This window comes from Gobio gobio, assembly GCF_949357685.1.
Source record: "Gobio gobio genome assembly, chromosome: 6".
NCBI lineage: Eukaryota > Metazoa > Chordata > Actinopteri > Cypriniformes > Gobionidae > Gobio > Gobio gobio.
This window is the reverse complement of record NC_137102.1, coordinates 58,073,979-58,098,573: the sequence shown is the minus strand read 5'-3', so window position 1 is coordinate 58,098,573 and position 24,595 is coordinate 58,073,979. Positions and strand designations below refer to the sequence as shown.

The 24,595-nt window shown below is 36.8% G+C and overlaps 1 protein-coding gene across 1 annotated transcript in view; it reads right to left on the bottom strand.

The window, feature by feature from the left end:
* Positions 1–3,005: 3,005 nt before the first annotated feature.
* Positions 3,006–24,595, bottom strand: part of LOC307128099 (uncharacterized protein) — a 74,267-nt gene continuing 52,677 nt past the window's right edge. Inside the window, exons 4-5 of the mRNA XM_079819697.1 lie at positions 9,464–11,147; positions 3,006–5,212 (exon numbers count right to left, since the gene is read on the bottom strand). Of these exons, the coding sequence (XP_079675823.1) occupies positions 10,696–11,147 (452 nt within the window). The 3' untranslated portion in view covers positions 3,006–5,212; positions 9,464–10,695. The remainder of the gene's footprint in view (positions 5,213–9,463; positions 11,148–24,595) is intronic.

The following is a 24,595-nucleotide window of genomic DNA, read 5'->3' as shown; positions in this document are numbered from 1 at the left end:
ACCGTTCTCTCCTTTGTTTGACATCAGATTGTGCGCCGTTATCGCTTTTGTTTATACATGAGTGGAGTCTATGCAATGGCGGACGTAACTTTTAATAACTCTGCTAACAGCGCTTATTACATACAGATACATGCGCAGTTATCTCATTGTATTGCAGAACAGAGGCGCCAGAATACAAAAATACAACATAGTAAGGCAAGTGTGTGAAGCTTCAGTCCACTTGAGCCCTGCCCCTACAGTTGTCAGTGTCACTGATTCCAAAGTAAACTAGAAGGGTTTCACTGAGCCCATGGCATCCCTCAGTGCATCGGTGCCGTGGATGGGACCCATGTGGAAATCAAGCAGCCAATCATAGCGCGGTTTTGCGTTTTCATGTGGACGGAGATTTTTTTAAAACTGTGCTTGTGTGGACGCGATTGTTTTTTAAAACGGAGGAGGAAAAACTCCGGTTATAAAAATACCCGTGTACGTGTGGACTAGGCCTCAGTTTGGAGTTCAGGAGATTGTCTTGACCAGGACCACACCCCTAAATGCATTGAAGCAACTGCCATGTGATTGGTTGATTAGAGAATTGCATTAATGAGAAATTTAACAGGTGATCCTAATAATCCTTTAGGTGAGTGTATATTAGGGATGCACCGAATTGGAAAATTCTCGGCCGAAACCGAAAAAGAGGAAACCAAGGCCGAAGACCGATTCACCAAATTATGCCAATTATTAGTACCATTGCATTTATGGCTATGACTGTGTACTAACTTTACCAAAATCAACAGATTGCAATTGCATAAATTAATATTAAAGTTTCAAAGAATAAATCAATTACAAATTATGCAAATATTTATTTAGCACATTGCAACAATGCACAGTATAAAATAAAATTCAAACTAAAATGTTTAACTTGACCCCACTCATTTGTACATTAAATAAATAATAATGTACAGGCCTACAGAAAGGTTTTAAAATTAAATGTTCTCTCATAAAAACAAAGTGCATTTAGGTCTAGTGCATTTAAATTTTTTATCTGTTGGACTACTACAAGAAATTGCATTCAGAACAGGTGCATTAGGTCTAATAATCAACACTCAAATAACATAGTACGCAAACATGTAAACTTCACATAAGGCAGTTATTGCAATAACTTCTAAATCTGATTATAAAACATTTTTTTATCCAATTCGTTGTTGAAATATAATCATTTATACACAGTGTCTGTGTATAATTCATGACCGGTTTATTTAACATGCATGAAATAATCAAGATATCATTAACAGGTTAAGTAGAATATAATGAATATAACGGCTAATATAGGTCATATATTTAGTGAAAGAGTTGATTTACTCTAGTGAATAAAATTCTGTGGACACTGAATGACTGCCTGAGGTAAATGTGATGCTAAAGTTACATGACATTGTTTAGTTTACAGCAGTTATATTGAGTTCTTTCCGTTGAAACACTGATTCACCACATATATACACATGACAGTACATGACACAGATTACACCACATATATACACATGACAGTAAGTTGTAATGCATCCTCAACACACCTTAGATGTTCATTCATGTATATTCTTAAGGAAGAGATGATCGATCGCGCTCATAGATGATTGCGTTCGCGCGCGTGCGCCGCCGCTTAAACTGTGATGTGATCAGTGATGCCACATTAGAGAGCGTCAAAACGGCATTTATCGTTTGAATTTCGTGATTTCATGTTGATCGATGTTGGTGTGGGAACTCGGATTGAAGTGTGTTCCGTGCTTAAATCATGCCCACTGTTAAAGATTGCATTCGGAAACCGTTCGGTTTCACAGTGAAGTCTAGACCTCTTCCTCGTCGAGAACATGAGCTGCTGCACTGAACACTAGCTCTCGCTGTCAGTGCGTGTATACGGAGCAGACGTGGGTGTTTCTCAGATTTACTGAAATACGTCCACACCGCAGACATGTTGCTTCAGACAAGCACGTGCAGGTCGCGGTTTCTGTTTGCGTTATCACAACGTTTCGGTGATAAAAGTCTTTTGGGCCATTTTCGGCCGAAAATTTCCGGTGGCCGAATATTCGGTGCATCCCTAGTGTATATGTTAAGCTTGTGAACACGATGGCCAATCACAGACATATATGTTGAGCTTGTGAACACAATGGCCAATCAGAGGTGTTTATGAATCCACTCAACAGCACTCAAAATGCTAGAAGGAAAGGCTGGTATCATCACGTTTTTTAAAATTTCAGCACCAAAGTCGTACCAGCTTATGGCTTTGGAGATGCTCTGAAGGGAGGGTGGGATCTTATTCTTTCCAAGCTAGCTCGCTATTGCTAGCCTCTCTGAAAATTCCCTACCCTTACTTTAAGACATAAGATTCTTCAATGCGGCCCCTGGACTCTGATTCAAGGACGTTTAGTTGTGGTAGTCAAGTTGCATTTCTTAATTATTGATATAAATGTACTCCAAGGGATATTCAGTGCCTTGAAAGTCTTCTGGTGTCCGTTTCCTCCCTAATGCTTTTCAAGTAGTTGCTTGGAGTGATCTTTTTTTCTTTTTGTTGTAAGTTCTGCCACAGAGTCACCAGAGAGCTGGAACTCCAGATTGAGGTGTTATTATATAGAGTCAAAGCCCTTGACCACACAAGTGATCTCGATAGAATTATTTATGTGACCTCAAAACCCAATTGGCTGCAAGAGTGGTGATAAAGGTGTGTTATATGGAATCAGTTATATTGTACATTTTGTTTATTTTAGGGCAGTTTGTAGAATCTGTTTTCGCTTTGACGTTAATGAGTCATCCACTTATGTTATTGATTTTAATTTTTTGTTTTTTACCGTCCTTGCATCACCCCAATAGCTCAAACATCAAAGCTTCATAAACAAGATCTCTTCCATCAGAATTGAATTCTTCTGTTTGTGCCCTGAAGTTGCGGCATTGTAAATCTGCTGTCTACACATCTTGTATGAGCATAAACAGGAAAGTGAATTTAGAAACTCAGACAAATAAGCAACTCTGTCGTTGTTGTAAGCTGGGTATGTTTATTCAGCCGACTTTAGAAATTCCATTTGGCACAAGTTTACAATAATAAATAAGTTTCTGTCTCCCTCCTGAAATATCTAAATATAAATGTAAAGCATTTTGCAATAAATACGGTTTATCCACAATACAGATGCACTGCATCGACATTTCTGCTGTTGGTGTGAAATATCCAACACTCCCAAATGCTGATCATGATTGGTTGACATGGGAAATGTAACAACAACACACACACACGCATGCGCACACACACACACACATTTGCATTCCTGTAATACTGCCGCAGTAACTCATTTTTACACACAAAAACAGACACTGAAGTACTTCACTCCAATATAAATGGACAGAAGTGGAGTCACTGAACCCCTTGTCCTATTATCTTTTTTTTCCCAGAGGAGGACAAAAACTTTGGATCTATTTCCGTACATGCTGGAAAATGTTTGCATATTTCCAAAATAATATTTTTATTTGCATAGACAACACTGACACTGCCTGGTCAAAGCAAGCGATCACATATAGGTCTGTATCCAATTAGCAAGCTTAGACACAGTTTAATCGCTTACTAGCGTTCCATTGGCAAGGTGCCCTAAATTTCAAAAAACAAATTAAAGACACATTTTCTTGTCTACTGTTGATATTTCCACAGGGCACTGGTTGTTTAAACTTGATTAATTCCTTGCGTAATTGTTTGACAGTGTGTGGCACGAACCTGGAAATGGCATTTTTATTCAGAATCAGAAGATATGTTGTAAGTCAAATACATTAATGACAAGAAAATGTTCAACCTGAACTGAAATGGAACAGATCCATGTAAAATGACTGCATGCCCCATTAGCTGTCGCCTTGTTTTTACAGTAATTCCATTAGCTTCGAAGGAAAGACCTGTTTAGGGCTTGACGGATCCCGGCGTGACTCCAATCTCATTTGTAGTTTTGTCCTTAATTACTTCTGAGCTATTCAATTAGACTACAGTGTTTTTCGGGGAGAAAGAACAACAAGGATAAAGACGTTATCTGCAGAAATATCAAGAAACGCAATTGTAGATGTATGAACTTTTCAGGGATTGTGGTTCATTGGACTCAGACCAAATTCAAATATATCAGATTGTCGTTTTGCATTTCTGACTGGGGGTTGAAGCTTGGGAATACGGTGTAATATATACAGGATTTTAATTGGAATGTAGCACTGAGAAGACTGTCTGCACTTTTACAATATGTGTCTGAAAGGACAAAGCTAAACTTAACGCTTAATCCTGTACGTCTGAACAGCTTAGAACTGTCAACTCCACCATCGGTCTTTTTCAGCAGTTCATCTTCACACATGCAATGATCACTTAAATGTGTTTATGACAGATTTCATACTCCGTGATTAGTCCAGTACCTAGAATAACACAAATAACGTTTTCTAATGAAAGGGTGGAACACACTCGTAAAAAATAAAGGTTCAAAGGGATTTTCAGCCACAAACTTTAGGTAACTTGGGGAGTTGGGTGGAAAACCATGTATGGGTAAATCTCATATTTTGTCCCAAAAATCAAAGGGAAATATGTATATTTATACAGAAAATTATGCTTAAGTTTAGGAACACTTTTTTGCAGAACTGCACATTTTGCCAGCAAATTCTCATTACCATAATTATGTTTAAAAAAATTACTGATTTTCATTATTGTTGTTACTGCAATACAGTATTTTTTTATTTTATTTAAATCAGCATAAATTAAAGGTGATACAAAAATACTATCATGCACAATGTATAAATAGTTCACAACTGAAATAATTCTCTTTTTTGTCTTACTGTAATGCGAATGAGTGCAATGAATTGCTATGATACCATAATGATTTGTTTTAAAAAGACATAATTTTATGTAAAATATTTTAAAATATGTCTTTCATTTGATTGAGTTTAAATGACCCAGACGTGTGTGAAATTTAACACCATGTACTGCTGCTTTATAAGCCAGAAACCAATACATTGATCTGAAGAATCAAGAATTTTATTTAATCTCCAAAGAACCATTTAGCCACTGAAGAACCTGTACAGCAGAAAATTGTTCTTAAAAGGGATAGTTCACCCAAAAAAATAATTTACTCACTCTCATGTCGTTTCAAACCTGTAATACTTTCGTTCATCTTTGGAACACAGATGAAGATATTTTTTATAAAAATCTGAGCGATTTCTGTCCCTCCGTTGACAGCTACGCAACTACCACTTTGATGCTTCAAAAAGTTCATAAAGAGATCGTATAGGTAATCCATATGAACTGAGCGGTTTAGTCCAAATTTTCTGAAGAGACTTGATCGCTTTATATGAACAACAGATTTAATTTAGGCTTTTATTCACATATGAACATTCATCTGCGAACATAAACGGAAGCTCAACTGAACCTGCTTGACGCACAAGAATGAACCTCATTGGCTCTTGGTGAAGCTGAAATGTGCTGCGTAACACGAGAATGAATCTCATTGGTTCTTGCTGAAGCTCAAACGTGCTGCGTAACACGAGAATGAACCTCATTGGTTCTTGAGGAAGCTCAAACGTGCTGCGTAACACTAGAATGAATCTCATTGGTTCTTGAGGAAGCTCAAACGTGCTGCGTAACACTAGAATGAATCTCATTGGTTCTTGCTGAAATGTGCTGCGTAACACTAGAATGAACCTCATTGGTTCTCGCTGAAGCTCAAACGTGACGCGTAACACGAGAATGAACCTCATTGGTTCTCGCTGAAGCTCAAACGTGACGCGTAACACGAGAATTAACCTCATTGGTTCTTGAGAAGCTCAAACGTGATGCGTAACACGAGAATGAACCTCATTGGTTCTTGCAGAAGCTCAAACGTGATGCGTAACACGAGAATGAACCTCATTGGTTCTTGCAGAAGCTCAAACGTGATGCGTAACACGAGAATGAACCTCATTGGTTCTTGCAGAAGCTCAAACGTGATGCGTAACTCGAGAATCGAGAACCATTTCAGCCAATCTGACCCCCGATGGACATGGCAGGGGATTTGTTACATCACTGGGCAGAATAACACCAGTAGCCTGAACAACAACAGTGCCTAAGAGGCTGAGCAGCTCAACCAGTGCTTCGGCCGCTTCAAGGTGGAAAGAACTGGGACTACCATCAATTCAGCTCCCGTCACCAGCAGCCAGACACTCATCATCCAGCCTGCAGAGGTGCTACGCACTCACCGCAAAGTTAACATACGGAAAACAGCTGGTCCGGATGGCCTCCCAGGGCTTGTCCTCAGAGACTGTGCTGCTGAGTTGGGTGAGGTATTTACAAATATCGTTAAGCTTTCTCTGTTGCAGAGCACTGTTCCAACCTGCCTGAAGATGCCCACAATAGTGCCAGTGCCAAAGCAGGCTGCCATAACATCCCTCAATGATTATAGGCCTATTGCACTGACACTTGTAATCACAAAATGTCTGGAGAGGCTGGATCTGCATCACATCAAGGCTGCTCTGCCACTCATCTTGGACCCCCACCAGTATGCATACAGTGCAATCAGATCGACAGATGATGCCATCTCCAATGCCCTCCACACCGTACTGTGCCACCTGGAACACCAAAAAACGTGTGCACGGCTGCTGTTCGTTGACTAGTTCTGCATTTAACAGCATCTTACCCAGCAGATTGTTCTCCAAGATGTCTGACCTAGGCATACAGCACAACATCTGCCTGTGGATTAAGGACTTCTTAACAAAGCGGCCACAGTCAGTGCGGATGGTCCCTCACATCACTCCTCAATTCTGAAACTCAGCACAGGAGTCCCACAAGGCTATGTGCTGAGCCCGTTTCTCTATTCTCTGTATACTCATGACTGTATACCATCTTCTAACACTAACATCATTATCAAATTTGCGTATGACACGACTGTGTCCTACAGAGGTTGATGGTGAGGGGCACAGTGAATAATCTGTCTCTAAACATCAAGAAAACAAAAGAACTCATCATTGTTTTCAGAGAGAAACAGGATGTCCACACACCACAGCACATCAACGGGGAGATGGTGGAGAGAATGTCCACTTTTAAATTTCTGGGCACACACATCTCAGAGGACCTCTAATGGATGTTAAACATCACAGCGTTAGTCAAGAAGGCACTGTACTTTTTAAGTGTTCAGGAAGGTTAACCTATCACAACAGCACTTGGTGTCATTCTACCGCTGCTCCATTGAGAGTGGCCTCACATATGGCATGCTGGTATGGTATGGAGGCAGCTCTGCAGCTGATTGAAATGATTTGCAGAGAGTCATAAAGACTGCGCAGAACATCATCACAAACCAACAGTTACCTGCCTTAGATGACATATTTACCTCCCGTTGCCTGCAGAAAACACACAACATTCTGGAGGACTCATATTACCCTGCCCATCATTTGTTTGAACTGTTGCCATCTGGAAAACGCTATGGGTCTATCAAAACACGCACCACAAGATTCATTCTTGAGAAGCTCAAACGTGATGTGTAACACCAGAATGAACCTCAGAACCTCACTGGTTCTTGCTGAAGCTCAATCGTGATGCATAACACCAGAATGAACCTCATTGGTTCTTGAGAAGCTCAAACATGCTGTGTAACACCAGAATGAACCTCATTGGTTCTTGAGAAGCTCAAACATGCTGTGTAACACCAGAATGAACCTCATTGGTTCTTGCTGAAGCTCAAACGTGATGCGTAACACCATAATGAACCTCATTGGTTCTTGAGAAGCTCAAACGTGATGCGTAACACCAGAATGAACCTCATTGGTTCTTGAGAAGCTCAAACGTGATGCGTTACAAAAGGAATGAACCTCATTGGTTCTTGAAAAGCTCAAACGTGATGCGTAACACCAGAATGAACCTCATTGGTTCTTGAGAAGCTCAAACGTGACACGTAACACCAGAATGAACCTCATTGGTTCTTGCGAAGCTCAAACGTGATGCGTAACACCAGAATGAACCTCATTGGTTCTTGCGAAGCTCAAACGTGATGCATAACACCAGAATTAACCTCATTGGTTCTTGCGAAGCTCAAACGTGATGTGTAACACCAGAATGAACCTCATTGGTTCTTGCGAAGCTCAAACGTGATGCGTAACACCAGAATGAACCTCATTGGTTCTTGAGAAGCTCAAACGTGACACGTAACACCAGAATGAACCTCATTGGTTCTTGCGAAGCTCAAACGTGATGTGTAACACCAGAATGAACCTCATTGGTTCTTGCGAAGCTCAAACGTGATGTGTAACACCAGAATGAACCTCATTGGTTCTTGCGAAGCTCAAACGTAATGCGTAACACCAGAATTAACCTCATTGGTTCTTGAGAAGCTCAAACGTGATGCGTAACAAAAGGAATGAACCTCATTGGTTCTTGAGAAGCTCAAACGTGCTGCGTAACACGAGAATGAACCTCATTGGTTCTTGAGAAGCTCAAACGTGATGCGTAACAAAAGGAATGAACCTCATTGGTTCTTGAGAAGCTCAAACGTGATGCGTAACAAAAGGAATGAACCTCATTGGTTCTTGAGAAGCTCAAACGTGCTGCGTAACACGAGAATGAACCTCATTGGTTCTTGAGAAGCGCAAACGTGCTGCGTAATACGAGAATTAACCTCATTGGTTCTCACACGTGAAGCGAACATGCTTGAGCTTCCATTTACCATAACTGATGTGTGAGTTGATGAATGTTTATATGCGAATAAAAGCCTAAATTAAATCTGTTATTCATATAAAGCGATCAAGTCTCTTCAGAAAATTTTGACTAAACCGCTTAGTTCATATGGATTAGCTATACGATCTCTTTATGAACTTTTTGAAGCGTCAAACACCCCTTTTCCACCAGAATGAACCGGGTGCTAGTTCAGAGCCAGTGCGGAGTAGCACAGTCTGCGTGACTCGTCATAGACATAAACAGAGAGAAGTAGCTCCGGCTACAATGTTCTTCTGCAAGACTCATTCAGTTTTGCTGATTGTTTATTAACCGCTAGAGCGCCTCAAGTTACCTAGTGTTGCTTTAAAGGTGCACTGTGTACATTTTAGCAGCATCTGGTGGTGAGGTTGCAAATTGAATTCAATGCTCACACCTCCCTTTCCGAAGCACATATACCCCTTTTCCACCAGAATGAACCGGGTGCTAGTTCAGAGCCAGAGCTAGTGCCATTTCTGAGTTGGTTCAACTGATGAGCCTTCTAAGATCTGGTTTGCCTTTCCACGGGCTAGAGAGCCACCACAGAGCTATGGTTTTGGTTTTGGTACTACTTAAGAACCACTTTTCCTGGTTCGGTGCTGGTGCTTTAGGTGACGAAAGACAAAGAACCGATTTGAAACTAGGCTCTGGCTCCGAACCCGCACCAGCACTGCCTTGGTGGAAAAGGGGTAAAAGTGGTAGTTGCGTAGCTGTCAACGGAGGGACAGAAATCACTCTAAGATATAAAAATATCTTCATTTGTTTTCCGTAGACGAACGAAAGTCTTACAGGTTTGGAACGACATGAGGGTGAGTAAATGATGACTGAGTTTTATGGGTGAACTATCCCTTTAAGGGGAAAGATCTTTGTTTAATGTAAAGAACGATCAAAGAACCTTTAATTTTAAGAGTAAATGTTCCATCTGAATAAATAAAGGTTACAATTACTTGTCCATAAATGCGTTCAAGGAGAATAAATGTATACGTTTGCTGTTGGAAATGTCTAAATCTGGAATTACTTTCCAAATGACAATGTATATCTCGAGTTGATCATTGTCCAATGTAAACATGAACATGTTTATGAGGAAAATGAACTTTTAAGGTCATAGAGGGACGACACCTTTGGGGAAACATTTGAAGCCGTACTTTTCCCTATTGGCTTTTTGGTAGCCTATTCTTATTTTGAATATAAATATACAGGTTTAAATAGTCTCAAAGACGAGAGAAAGTGGGATTTGATCAGACATGCTTTGGCAAGGCTTTAAAGTCAAATTTGAGGGCTTGATATACGTTTGAAGTGGCAATGTTGCTTTAGGTAGTATCTATCCTTGGAAACTTTTGGTTGAGAAGCCTTTTTCTACATGTATACCTCTGATTCATATTCCTGACTAAGGTAATCCCAGGAAGTGGGTGCGGTAGATCAAGATTCATTGCATGTACATTCTTCTAAGAAAACAAACAAAAAACGAAACAAAGAAAGAAATGAGGTAGTTTTCACAGCTGTGTTGCACTTCATACTTCAGTATTCAGATTCGTAACAAAAGTGAGCAGCATACAGTTGTCGCTGTAGCCCTCTAACATTTATATATCTTCGGATAAATACTATTATATCTGTACTTGTTCTTCTGCAGAAGTTTCCAGTGGAAGGCAAAACGAGTCTCCCGCCAGCTTTCGGTCCCATTGATTAAACCAATTTGAAACTAATTTGGCCTGAATTTGCCAGTAACCACTGAAAAGGCAGAATCAAAACTTTTTCCTGTGACAAACTTTCCACAGTCGGTTTAAGACAATTCAGGCCTTGTCTTTTGTGTTTTGTGAATCAATTTTCTGTAGCTTTCATTATTTCCATGGTGGCGTACCGGACCCCTCTCAAGATGTCTTTTGCAAAAATTGCTCTACGTTCTCGAATAGTTCCACGGTTTCTTCGTGTCAATTCTGAAACATCCTCCGGTATTCCTATGGTGATGTGTAGACATACTCCCTGAAGTTTCCACAGTTTCCCGAATGTCATACGCATCCGCACGCTCTCGCAGACACGTTCTGGATTGTGTAGAATCTGTCCTTGTCGAAGAAAGACATTTTCTTCTCAAACTTCGTAGGGCGACAACAAGGAGTGTAGCGTGCCTTGTCTTTTTTCCCTTTATCCCGTCCCTGCCGCCCCTTCTCACTGGAGCCGTTATTCAACTGCATGTGCTCCATTACAAAGTCGTAGTTGCGTCGTTCGTGGATGCACTTCCCGCTGCAGTACCTGAAGCGCACCGTCTCGTCGCTTTCGTACCCGAGCCCAAGCTCGCTCACCGTGAGCTCGATCTCATGCAGAGAGCACGGCTTTGGGCCCTTCCGCGCTCGTTTGGTTCTCCGCCCCGTCTCCGTTCTGATCCTCCTTTCCTTTCGGTCCACCAGAGTCGCAATCACCTTCTTCAGCTCGCCCTCGGTGAAGCTTTGGAAGAGGTACGAGACTAGAGGAGGAAAAAAACACAAGAGGAGAATGTTAATGCGCTTCCATAATTCAAGGGACTTAATTGAGTTCTTAGGCCAGAAACATACTTTACACAATGTATGCTTTCCAAACTAATTTGCCATTTAAACATATGTGCGTTTGTGTTTCTGCGGCGGTAACAAGCCTCGGTTCTCAAGGGGCGATTGAGTTACCTTTGAATGTCTGTGTCATTAAACCAGAGCTAGGCTAATTTTCCATCGGTTCCCTCTGGATTTCCTGTAGGGTTTTTTGTTAGAACAGCAGTTTTGGATTTATGAGTAAAGTAAGGTTCATTGTTAACATTACTTTCACATTTTTTGTTCTACAACATAAATTATACACAAATAGGTTTCAAATGTGAATTTGGATGCCACTCTGTCTGTTTTTTTTGCTAACAAAAAAGGTTAAATGGAGAATTCAACTCAAACTCACTTTTACCCACATGGAAATAACCTATATGAACATATATGTTTTAATATAGGTTTTTTGATATAGTTTTTTCATATATATGAAATATATATGTGTGCGTCTAAACTTTTTTCTCCCTAGAATGTATTTAAAAATCAAAATTCAGAATGCCTGATCTGTGGCAAGAAAGTATTGTTGGTGAATAGTAGTGGGAAGTTCGGATCATTTTACTGACTCGGATCTTTGAGTCTCGTTCAGCAAAATGAACTAATCTTTTTTCGAGTCATTTCGTTCATTTCAGAAAAATATAATTAAAATGACATGTTAAATAGCCCAACCCCTCTAGTACTTATGGAAAATATTGATTACATTTGTAAAACTACATAAAAATAAACTATAGGGTACTGCAACCAAAGCCAAATGATAAGAAACTGAAACGTTTAATTACTTGATTAGTTGTTGGGTCAGGCTATTGCAGTCTAACTCTGTTAGTTCACCTCACCTCCTGATCCAAAACATTCTTTCTTTTGCAACATATTTATCACGTTTGTTCTCCGCCTCTCGTGTCTTCGAACTCCTCGAGACGTTAGTTGTCGACTCGTCTGTGTCTGATTCTGATCTGGGGCTGGGCCGGGCCATGTGACACAGGTCCGGGAACAGAATTAGTTCATCTTTCGAGTCTCGAGTCTCGAGTTCGCGGTTTGAGTCTTTCGTTCTTCCTGTCAGTCCCATAGAGTCTATGCTGTCAGTAACGGAAACAGAAAAGATTAGTTCTTACGAGTCTTTCGGGTTTGACGTTTGAGTCATTCGTTATTTTGCCACTTGACTTGTAACTGTATTGAACACTAGTTCACAACCTTTTTACTAACAAGCACGTAGTTAAATTTTTTATATATATATATTCTGATATTAGCTGAGAATTATTTATATATATATATATATATATATATATATATATATATATATATATATATATATATATATAAATTCTCAGCTAATATCAGACATAAACAAATATGGGAAATATATTCACTATTCAAGTCTAACATCACAAATTCAAGTCAATTAGACTATTACTCGTTTTGAATCATATAGCACAAACACACACATATATATATATATATATATATTATATGTGTATGTGTGTAATATGTTTTTGTATAGGTGCTATAGGCCTATAAGCTAAGTTACAAAGGTTTAGGTAACATTTTTAAACTGATTTTTATTCATTAATAACACAAGGACAAAAAAAAAAAATATAACTCAATAGAGAAAAATAAAATATAGTTGATTCAAAACGAGTGATAGTCTAATTGACTTGAATTTGTGATGTTAGACTTGAATAGTCAATATATTTCCCATATTTGTATATGTCTGATATTAACTGAGAATTATATATAAAAAAATTAAATAAAAAAATAACTACGTGCTTGTTAGTAAAAAAGGTTGTGAACTAGTGTTCAATACCGTGACAAGTCACGTGGAAAAATAACGAATGACTCAAACGTCAAACCCGAAAGACTCGTAAGAACTAATCTTTTCTGTTTCCGTTACTGACTTCATAGACTCTATGGGACTGACAGGAAGAACAAAAGACTCGAGACTCGAAAGATGAACTAATCATTTTTGTTCTTTCCAGTACAGATTCAGTGTAATGAAAGCGTAAATGAAGCTCGGTAGTCCCGAGTCATATTAAAGATTCGTTCAAAATGAACGAATCGTTCATGAACGACACATCACTATTGGTGAATATTATTTATTGATATTTTTAGTCAGTGATGAGTTTAGTCAACCATTTTTCTTCACGACAATTTTTGTATAAGGCTTCTTTTGATTTGAACAGATTTTGTGTTTTGTTAACACTGTAACAAAAACCACAAACTTGCATACAAATCTAAGAGTCAAACTGCCCAACTAAAGAAAACACTGATCACCATAATGGTAACCAATCGGTTAATATTGGTAACAAATGGTAATCAATATTTTCAATAAAACCAAAATCTAAACCTCTGTTAATTCTCAATAAGAGCTTCTATAGATATCTTTCAGGGTTGGAGTCAAACTCTGCAGGACAGTGGCTCACTAGGACCGAACTTGCCTGCCAATGGTTTAATTGTACCCTAAGGACCAATTGTGTACCTTTTTAAAGGTACAGTTATACGTTTTGTTCTTCAAGGAACAAAATTGTACCTCCACTTTACCTTTTTTTCTGAGAGTGTATGTTTACCTATATATTAGTAAAATTATTAAAATCCATAGCTGCTAGGCTACATAAATAAAAGCCCAAAATGTAGAAATTTACATTATTTATTTACTTAAGAGCAATCAAATAGTACAAGAACAAAAATAAGACAAAAAACTGAACAGAATTTAATTTTTTTGTTTAATCTTTTTTAATTAATTAATTTATAAGTTTCTAATAACAAACAAGGTAAAATAAGTATCTTTTAAAATCATTCATAAACAGTGATGCCAGTAACGCGTTACTCTAAATTGACCACTTTTTCCAGTAACGAGTAATCTAACGCGTTACTATTTCCAAACCAGTAATCAGATTAAAGTAATTTATCCAAGTCACTGTGAGTTACTTTTTTTTGTCATTTTCCTTAGTAAAAATATATATTTTTGCTTTCTTGTTTAGTCTGAGCAGGGGTTTTCCTGCATAGAGAATTACGAGGCGGCCGCTCCGTCAAATTTCTTGCCGCCTCCGTCTGTCGACAAAACTCAAGACAGGCAGTCACTTGCTCAGATTAGGCATGTCGTGATAATTAAATAATCATCAGAAATATATATTGTCACATGATCCTTCAGCAACCATTATTAGTATATTATGATTTGCTAGTACAAAGTCATCTAAAGCCATTCCATAGCTGAATGTCTTTCCTCCGCTGTAGCTGTCAATCATTCTCCGTTCAGCATTCAAACTGCGCGTCGTTCGGTTCCAGTCAACAGCTCTACGGGAAAGCTCACTCCATATGATATATTCCCTCCTGGAGTTTATCTAGCGGTTTCTGAAAGATGTTGTGCTCGCTACTCAGGTGACAACACAAGGACTATTAATTAGCATCACACGCACAATAACCAGAATTAAAAACTGTGAAGAAACAAATAATCAGTGAATGTTTGGACCCATATAGGCTACATAGTAGACTAGGATCTGTGGGCTCAACGCTCATCTTCTCTTTATGCCGTGAACTCTTCAATGTGCACTCGCGCTGCACTGCACACTGACTCCATGTTGCTTTAAGCGCATCATTCTGCACCCGGGATGCGCATAAGCGCTTTGTTGCCGCTCTGTTTTGAAGCGTTTCATATATTTTCATAGTTTTGTGCACTTAAAGATTATTAAAAAATATATTGTTCTCACGGATCGATCATATATTTGTTGTCCCTTTACAAGGCTGCACATTACGTTTACAATAAAATATAAATCTTGTAATTTTATATTATTTGTGTAGGCCCATATAATTATTTACATTCATATATAAAAAATTAAATATAAATTGTTTTTCATAAATGTATTTAATAAGAACACAAAGTAATTTGTACCTTTTCATTAACATGTTTAGGGTTTTATGTTTAGTGTAGTGTAACATGTTTTATGTTTAGTGTTGTCATTTTTATGTTGAGGCTGCAGAGGTGTTGTCGGCAACTGATGAATGTAACTAATAAAGTAACTTGTAATCTAACTTAGTTACTTTTAAAATCAAGTAATCTGTAAAGTAACTTAGTTACTTTTAAAATCAAGTAATCTGTAAAGTAACTAAGTTACTTTTTCAAAGTAACTGTGGCAACACTGTTCATAAATACTATCCCGCAAACCATTACATGACCAAATTCAAGAGGGACATTGACATAAACTGCTGATTTTGTGGAAGCCCGTTCAGCACCTTTTCTGGATCTGTTCTTACTCCACAACGTTTTGGAAGGACTTCAGTAGATTTATTATTGAACAGCTTCACAAGAACTTCACTTTAAAATGGGAAAATATTGTATTTTGTTTTTTTTAGAAGGCAAAGAAAAGAGGATGTGTATTTCATTATAAACTTGTTAATTATTTTGGCAAACTTTTACTTGCACAAATGTAAATATAGTAACCAAAAACCTGCTTTTAAACATTTTTATAATGATACTCTGTCCTATATAAAACTTATAAGTGCTTCGATTAACAAAAACGCTATTAAACCAATAACTATTTGTACTACATACAAATTGTTTGAATGTATATAATGTGTGTGTGTGTATATATATATATATATATATATATATATATATATATATATATATATATATATATATATATATATATATATATATATATATATATATGTATGTATGTATGTATGTATGTGTATATATATATATATATATATATATATATATATATATATATATATATATATATATATATATATATATATATATATATATATATATATACCCATATACCCCCTGGCATACTGTATATTTTCTTGTTCTGTGTACAGTTTGTATACTTGAAATTTTGCACATAAAAAAAATAATAATGAAAAGGAGACCTATATGGCCTGTATATGCACCGAAATTTTGCCTATATGTGCATATAAACTGCATATAGGTTTCATATATGTGCAAATATCCTCATAGTTTCTTTCCATGTGGGTAAAGTTCTGAATAAGAATAAATGTCTTAATACGTCCATGTTTAGTTGGTTATTTTTTCTAGTGATAAAGTATGTATGTTATTGAGCTGCTTAGTTCATAAAATTTAATTAAAAGAAAATATAATTAATCACCCAAAATTTTGGTTATTCCAAACCTGTATACGTTTCTTTCGTCTGCTGAACACAAAAGATATTTGTATTGAAGATTCATTTGTACAGTAGCTATAAACATGCTGACATCAACTATCAAGATTCTCTTCGAATTGTTTCGCCTGAAAGTAAAAGCTCACTAGAAGTTTGTGCTATAGCGATTCTTGTGGCAACACGTACTTGTACAATAGTCTGAGACATCTATGCATTCAGAAGTATTTGCTTTCTTGTGCTTGTATAGAGTGTGTTTCAGACCTTAGTAATGTTTGCTTTAAGTATCAACTTTGTCTTGGATGTTTTGACTAAAATTCCTTTGAATGTTGAAAACAAATGAAACAGTTGTTGAAATACAATAAGAATATAGACCTTATTGAGGACGAGTTGACACAAATGAAAACAAGGCTGAAGGCTGTTGGGTTTAAACATGCAGTTCATTCATCCGTGGATCAGCGGGAAAGTGTGTTTCGAGTCAGTACTGGAAATGTTATATTTATTGATTTTTCTACATCCATTTGTATTGCAAACTCAACGGCTTGCATAGAAACAGTTCAAATGACTTGAAAGCCTCATTAGGAATGTGTTAAACTACAAACCAATCAGCAATGTTTCGCATTTTAACATTTGTTTTCAAGGAAAAATGTGTTTTTGAATTTATGGTTTACTAACAAAATCATTATTGTGGAGCCCTGGACTTTATATACCTTTTGTACTTTCTTTTCATATTCATCTGTGTCTAATTACATTTTTATGGCATCTACCCTCACTGTGGTCTCTAGAACTATAAAGTTAATGTGGATAGGCAGAAAGTTTGTTTTTGATAGTTAAGTATTTGAAATGTGAGATTACTTGAGTGTTGTTTTCTGGAGACACATCTGTGAAGTACAGTAGGTAACTCAATGAGCTCTCCGTTTAAACTAGGATAGGATAGAGCTGTGCAACTATTCACAATTGCAATAAAATTACAGTACAATATAAGCGTGAGTAATTTCTAAATGACTAAAAGCGTATTATTTAAACGTTGATATTCTCATCTGCACGCAAGAGATGTTTACCAATCAGAATGCTGCATGCTAATAAAAGGTACATGCTGTAGCACCTTCATTAGAGAAGCTGCCGATTAAACTGCTCATTTTATTGCCTTCTGATTCATTTTTTTGAACAATATTTTGAAAGTAAATGCATTTGCTAAAATTGCAATTAAAATCCAAAATCATTTTTTTCCATTTTAATTTTTTGGACTCCATTGTTAAATTAAATTTTAGTAATCAAAAAGCATGTCTAATTAATTGAAATCATGAAACTTCTACAATTTAACTACAAATTACAGTATTAAAAAACCAGTATTAACAAATATTATGATTTTTTTCCCCTCTCAAATTCCATTTTTTTTTTTTTTACCAAATTCTGTGTTTTCGGTTTTAAGTTTTCTGGATTCCGTTTCAATGGTTTAATTAAATTCTAATTATAAATTAAATTTATAAAAAAAAACTTTATTAATACATTTTAAAAAATAATTTTATATTTATATTGTGTATTTTAACTGTCTGGCAATTCAATGAAAGCATAAAACATTAATTTAATGTATTTTTTAATCATGAAATTAAAATATGTTTCTGACACAATTTCTTCATGTTAAACTGAGCTTTTATTTTGACAAGTTGCCGTGAAGTCCTTTTAGTTTCTGTGTGTTTATGATACGACTAGAGATGCACTGATGTATCGGCTGCCGATATTTATCGGCCAATTTTTGATCAATTTACAACCATCGGCATATCGGCTGTAGCATAAAAATGCTTTATTAATGAACTGCGTGAAGGCACTGAGCTGTGTAACGTCTGCTGCATAATCCAAGATTATAATGTAATATTCCTGCTGCGCTGCTATCTGCATTTTATTGTTTATCAAACAACAAAAGACCAACAAACAAAAAAATAAATCGCTCACTACTCTTGACTAATACGTCTAAATGAAGACGTTAATTCAGTGTTCCTGAATTTAACGGATTAAAAGTATTTATTACATACATTTAACATTTTAAAATGATCATAAAAATGCTATGAAATTGATATTTGGAGTTGACAAAATAGTATTAGAATTACTGACAACAGCAAAGTTTTTTATTTACATTTTTATAGCAACTGTCTTCATCAAAAGACTGGGTGATTCATGAAGTAGCCTAGCTATTATATTTTGTGTAATATTTGTGGGAGCGGCTGCATTTTAACGAGAAAATGTACAAGTGTCATACGTATAATGTGACTATCAGCTTGAAGCACAAGCATGAGCCCAGCCCGTCATGAAATAAAGAAGACTTTTGAATGTTTTGCACATTAATAACCAGTGTTGGGGGTAACGCATTACAAGTAACTTGAGTTATGTAATCAGATTACTTTTTCAAGTAACTAGTAAAGTAACGCATTACTTTTCAAATTTACAACAAAATATCTGAGTTACTTTTTCACATTTATTTGACTGACAGCTCTCCTGTCCCAATGTTGAGAAAAATCGAAAATAATTTGCGTTGTGTGTAAACATGATGGTTATTGTAGTTCTAGACTAAATGTGAGCATTTATTCATCTCACTTGCACAATAAAGATTCTGTACTCCTCAAAATGAATAAAATCAGTCAAATGCAAAATCAGAGTACCATGCAAACCTCAAATATATAAATGTTAAATAAAAAAAAATGTTTTTATGCATTTAATCTACCTTTATTGACTAGTGTCTTGCTGCTGACCTTCGATGATTCAGTTAAACCATGAGCAAAAATTACTCGATTTTTTTTTCTGTTTTTATTGATAAAACTTTTTTCTCCTGCGTCCTATTCTTCCATTATCCAGAATGGCAGCACATTTTTACCTCAGCCTCAGGCTTATTATTTCAATTTTGGTATGAAGACGTCTTTACATTTGCACAAAAATAGAACTTTTTTTGCTATTAAAAAGCAAACAAAAAAAACAAGCCCAGCCCAGGTGAGAAAAAGTAAGGCGAAAGTAACGTAACGCATTACTTTTCTTAAAAAGTAACTAAGTAACTCAATTAGTTACTTTTTAAGGGTGTAACGCAATATTGTAATGTATTACTTTTCAAAGTAACTTTCCCCAACACTGTTAATAACCTCATGCATTATGTGGCTGTGATCGCTCATCGTGAAAAACTCCCGTGACAAGTATGACTTTATTGGCGTTTTGTTCAACAAACTTTTGCCATTGCAATGAATGAAATCTCTTTTTTTAATCTTTACAATAATACCAGCATCATGTAGTGCAAATGTTTAATTGTAATGGACGTATTACACAGGCTTTCGGAATTGACGAACGGCTCTGTCTGTTTATTTAGCAGTATAAAACTTCAGATCAGGGTTTCTTTTTACTTACTAGAAGTGCAGAACGTCACATGGCAACTTTTCTGCACTGCACGAAGCAAAGATAAACCATAATCATTACAAAGAGATAAAACATCTATTCTAATGGCTTGTTTTCCCCCACCGGCATATGGCGGATATGACGTTTTGTGGGCGTTCCCAGTAATGCCGACCAAGTCTATACGACAAAATCTATCGTCATATCATAAACACACACACAGAAACTCGAAGGTCTTCACGGCAACCCGTCAAAATAAAAGTTCAGTTTAACAAAGTAATTGTGACAGAAATATGTTAATGTTGTACAGAAGAGCTACGTCTCAATGTAATAATATATGTATTTAATTTTTACAGTGAAGAATATGCAGTGTTCTTTAACATTTGTTTACTTTATTTATGTACCTGTAAACTGTTAAACCTAAAAAGCACAGTTTATTTCATTTGTATCTTTGTTCTGTTGTATTTATGTACGTATTTATGTTGGCCTGCTGAATGTTAAAAGGATCCAGTCTATGATCATTAGATATTATTTGATAATGCAGCAAAAAACTAGCTAGTAGGCTATAAGTTAATGTATGTTTTTTTTTTTTTACTTTGCTGATTTAAAACATGAACAAAACACCATCTATTTTAATGACAACATTTAAAAATATAGCTGCAAGCAGCCATTAACGGAGCCAAGCGCAACAGAAGCAAACAAGGAAGATAGCAGCAGACCAACTGAAAAAATGAGTAAAGACATTTGAAGCAAAAACGTTGAAACACCACATTAAAACATTGAGTTGTATAGTGCCAATGTCATGTTTTGTTCTATTATAGCGCCACCAAGAGGCACAATCCTACAAAAATTTGTATGTGTCATCGGAGTGAGCCCATACATGTGTGTGTCAAAAAATTACTAACTTTTAAAAAAAAAAAAATTACTGACACCTGACTTTGATTGGATTTTACTACCCCTTACTATCAATATTTTGACATTTGGGCATTAACATTTAGCTATCGACCTATGTTTTCGATTTTCTGGCGCTGGTTTCGTCTCGATCGGACTAGCGGTTGATTGTTTTTTAAGCGCTAAATTACCGCGCTGCACAAACCATACGCCGAAACCTGGCAAGTTTGGTATCGTTGGACTCGACAAAAAAAACAAAAAAAAGTTAGTCCCATGAAAATAAGTCAACCCCACCCAAAGTTATAAGCGTTTGAAAAAAAAAATCCACTAGGTGGCGCTGTTTTGAAACTTGTCAGGCTACTTCAGGTTCTCGTGCTGATGTGCCATACCGAGTTTCGTAACAATCCGTTCATGCGTTCATAAAATACAGCATTTTAGTACATAATTCAAAATGGCCGACAGTCAAAATGGCGATATGGTAAAATTGGATATCAGACTCGGCATGCCGTCCTGAATCTAACGACCACTTTTATGATTTTTGGACAAACAGTTCAGAAGTTATAAGCAAAAATAGCCATTTTTCGTATCTCCGGACCAATAGGTGGCGCTGCGCCGAAACGTTGCCTCAGGTCATGTTTGTGATGACATCTACCAAGTTTGGTTTGAATACAATAAAGCGTTGCAGAGATATTGCCTTAAGTGTGTTTTTGCAAGCGTTACGTAAAATTGGTTTGTGTGTTAATCGAAAACGATTTGATGAATCAACTTGAATTCCATGTTTTTTTTGTCAACACTGTCTGGAGATTATCTGGTTAAATTTTCGTCTAAATCGGACCAACGGCCTAGGAGGAGTTCGAAAAAGTTGGGTTTCGGTTAATTAAACATGGTGGGAAAATTTTCATGACGGAAATTACGTCATAGGGTGCAATCGAATTGGCTTGAGCCAAGAAATCGAAGGAAAAAGGGATTTTGTTTCTAGCTCTTAGGGTTCAAAAGTTATTAGCAAGAATATGAGTCAAACCTTGGACAGGTGGTGGCGCTAGAGGGATTGAGTTAGAGACTCCAAAATGGGCGTGGTTACTATTGGTAATGACCTCTATCAGTGTACCAAATTTCATCATTTTCCCGCAAACAGTTCTATGGGCTGCCATAGACTTCCATGGCAGAATAATAATAATAAGAAATGTAACGGCTTCGGTGCTTGGCCCCTAATAAGAGGGCAAGTGACAAATATCGGTATCGGAATCGGCCAATAATTGTTTGTTAAAATCGGTATCAGCCCCAAAAAATCCTATCGGTGCATCCCTAGATATACAACTATAGTTTTTTTTCAGATGAAATAGTAAAATGCTGATGAAGCGACTCTCAGAGCGGCTCTGGAGATAAAGTTCATGCATTCATGTCCTCATATAGTGAGACAACAGAGGCTGAAAACACAGTGAGCGTCACACATGCTTCAGTGTGTGTGTGTGTGTGTGTGTGTGTTTGGGAAATGAAACCGCACCTTTGCACCATTCATTCACACAGAGACACGCAGAACATGCAGAATTCATATTCAAATAGTCTTTTGAAGTTTATTATTCACAGACACTAGTCTATATCGCATCATAATCATAGGGCCTTATCCATAAAACAACCCCCCCCCCCCCCTTCTTCTCTACAGTATTCCTCTGTGTGTCTTCACCGGGCTCTTAAAACAATCATCACATTGGTTGTGTTAAACGTAAGAGCTCAAAGGGCTTGACCTGCACATTATGTCGAGGATTCGCCAGCTTTAAACCTCTCTGATGATCAGGGTTGTAAAGCAGGATTACGTCCATCTTTAAGAGGGGTTTAGAGCATTTTTGCACTGACCGTTCAAAACTCCATGTCAGTAGTTCCTAACACGACACATTTTGTGTCTCCCTAATTAAACACACCTGATTCAACTCATTATTATGTCCTTAGAGACACCGAGACAGCTGTGTCAGATGAGGGAGACGTGTAAAATGTGTACCAGGTTGAGGAAAAACTGCTGTATATGTAAGATGAGAATTGGACTGCTTTTCTTCACAGACTTTACAAGTCAGTCCGGGTGTGTTTTAGGAAAATTGCTTTAGCATGTGATCGCACACTGTTCATGAAGCCGCTTCAATATACAGTGTCTGATGCGCTGGAGAAAAGGGGAACATATATTCTTGACAATAATTTTAATATAGGGCGTTTAGGCCAACAACTAGAAATGTTCCTCAAATAATCTTTGAGATTAAATATTTGCCAGTTTCTACTCTTTTAATTGACAGTCCTTACCATAAGTTTCAACATGTCACATGACACTGGTCACTTTTGAGATTTTAGGCTATTTGGCTTTTTACAATATGTTATTTAGTGAAAAGAAAGCATCCAAAATACACTTTTAAGTGAATTATCTATTCGTGTCTGTAGATTTAAAAGGAAAAAAACCTTTATGGCAACACAATACAACAAGAATTGTGAATCTGGCTTTATCCAATGTTTAGATCTCTGTTCTGGAAATGTATGCAAATGAGTGCATATTTAATTAGATGATGCATTTGCATATCTAAACAAAATGTAAGAAAATGTTTGTAATTCTTTATGTAACCAACTGTGGAAGTATGGTAACAAATAATTTGGTAGTCAAGTATTATTTTGATGGTAATAAAAGTAGACGGAAGTAAACGATAACCAGTAAAACGACTTATAATACATGTGTAACAATGAGGCAATAATAATTGGTATCAAAAAGTATCAGTAATCATTTGGTTTCATAGAACAACACTTAAAATACATAATATACATGTTACACTTTACAGCAGATCAAAACCTTGTTTAATATCAAACAACATTTACTGTAAATGTCCACTTAATCTGTAATATTTAGCCACTTCTTTATGATCGAAATGCTACAGACTGTAATTTCTTGAACATGTGAACATCAAAACATGCAAACTCAGAGCGAGGGTTTAAACATTTGTGAAACTGCGATGAACAGTGTGCATATTTAGAAACATATTGATGTATTCTCCTGTGTTGGCGTAGGTGTATAAGGTGAAATGGTGCGCGCTGCATACCCAGATGAACGCTAAAAGCAACCCAAACATGCAGAGATGGAGTTTGTTAGCTGAGCTTTCTGAGACGCGCGGCACGCATGTTAATAATAACAGTGCAACACTTGAAACGTGTTAGAGGTGGGAATCCACGATACCATATTATCACGATACTTAAAGGGATAGTTCACCCAAAAATGAAAATTAACCCATAATTTACTCACCCTCAAGTCATCTGAGGTGTATGTGACATTCTTCTTTCAGACGAATAAAATCTGAGTTATATTACAAAAGTCCAGGCTAATCCAAGCATTAGAATTGGATTCATAGTTGCTCTGTTTTGTTTTTGAAGTCCATAAAAAATGCATCTGCCCATCAAATAAACGGGGGGTTAATAAAGGCCTTCTGAAGCGAATCGACGCGTTTGTGTGAGAAAAATTTCCATATTTAACACTTTATCAAGTACGGTATCTTTATCTTCCCTGTTCAATTTTTGGAAAAATTGTTGAAAGTTCCCCTGCCAATCGAAAGACTAACACGACCAGGTCCGCTCGTCATGACGTCACGTACTCATCTTGAGTTTCACTTTCAACATTCAACACTTTTTCCACAGAAGGCAAACTCGAAAGTTTACTTGATAAAGTTTTAAATATGGATATTTTTCTTACACAAACGCATCGATTCCTTTCAGAAGGCCTTTATTAACACCCCAGAGCCGCGTGGAGCAGTTATTTGAGGGACAGATGCACTTTTTATGGACTTCAAAAAAAGAGCAACTATCAATCAAATTGTAATGCTTGGATTAGCCTGGACTTTTGTAATATAAGTCCGATTTTATTTGTCTGAAAGAAGAATGTCATATACACCTCGGATGACTTGGGGGTGAGTAAATTATGGGCTAATTTTCATTTTTGGGTGAACTATCCC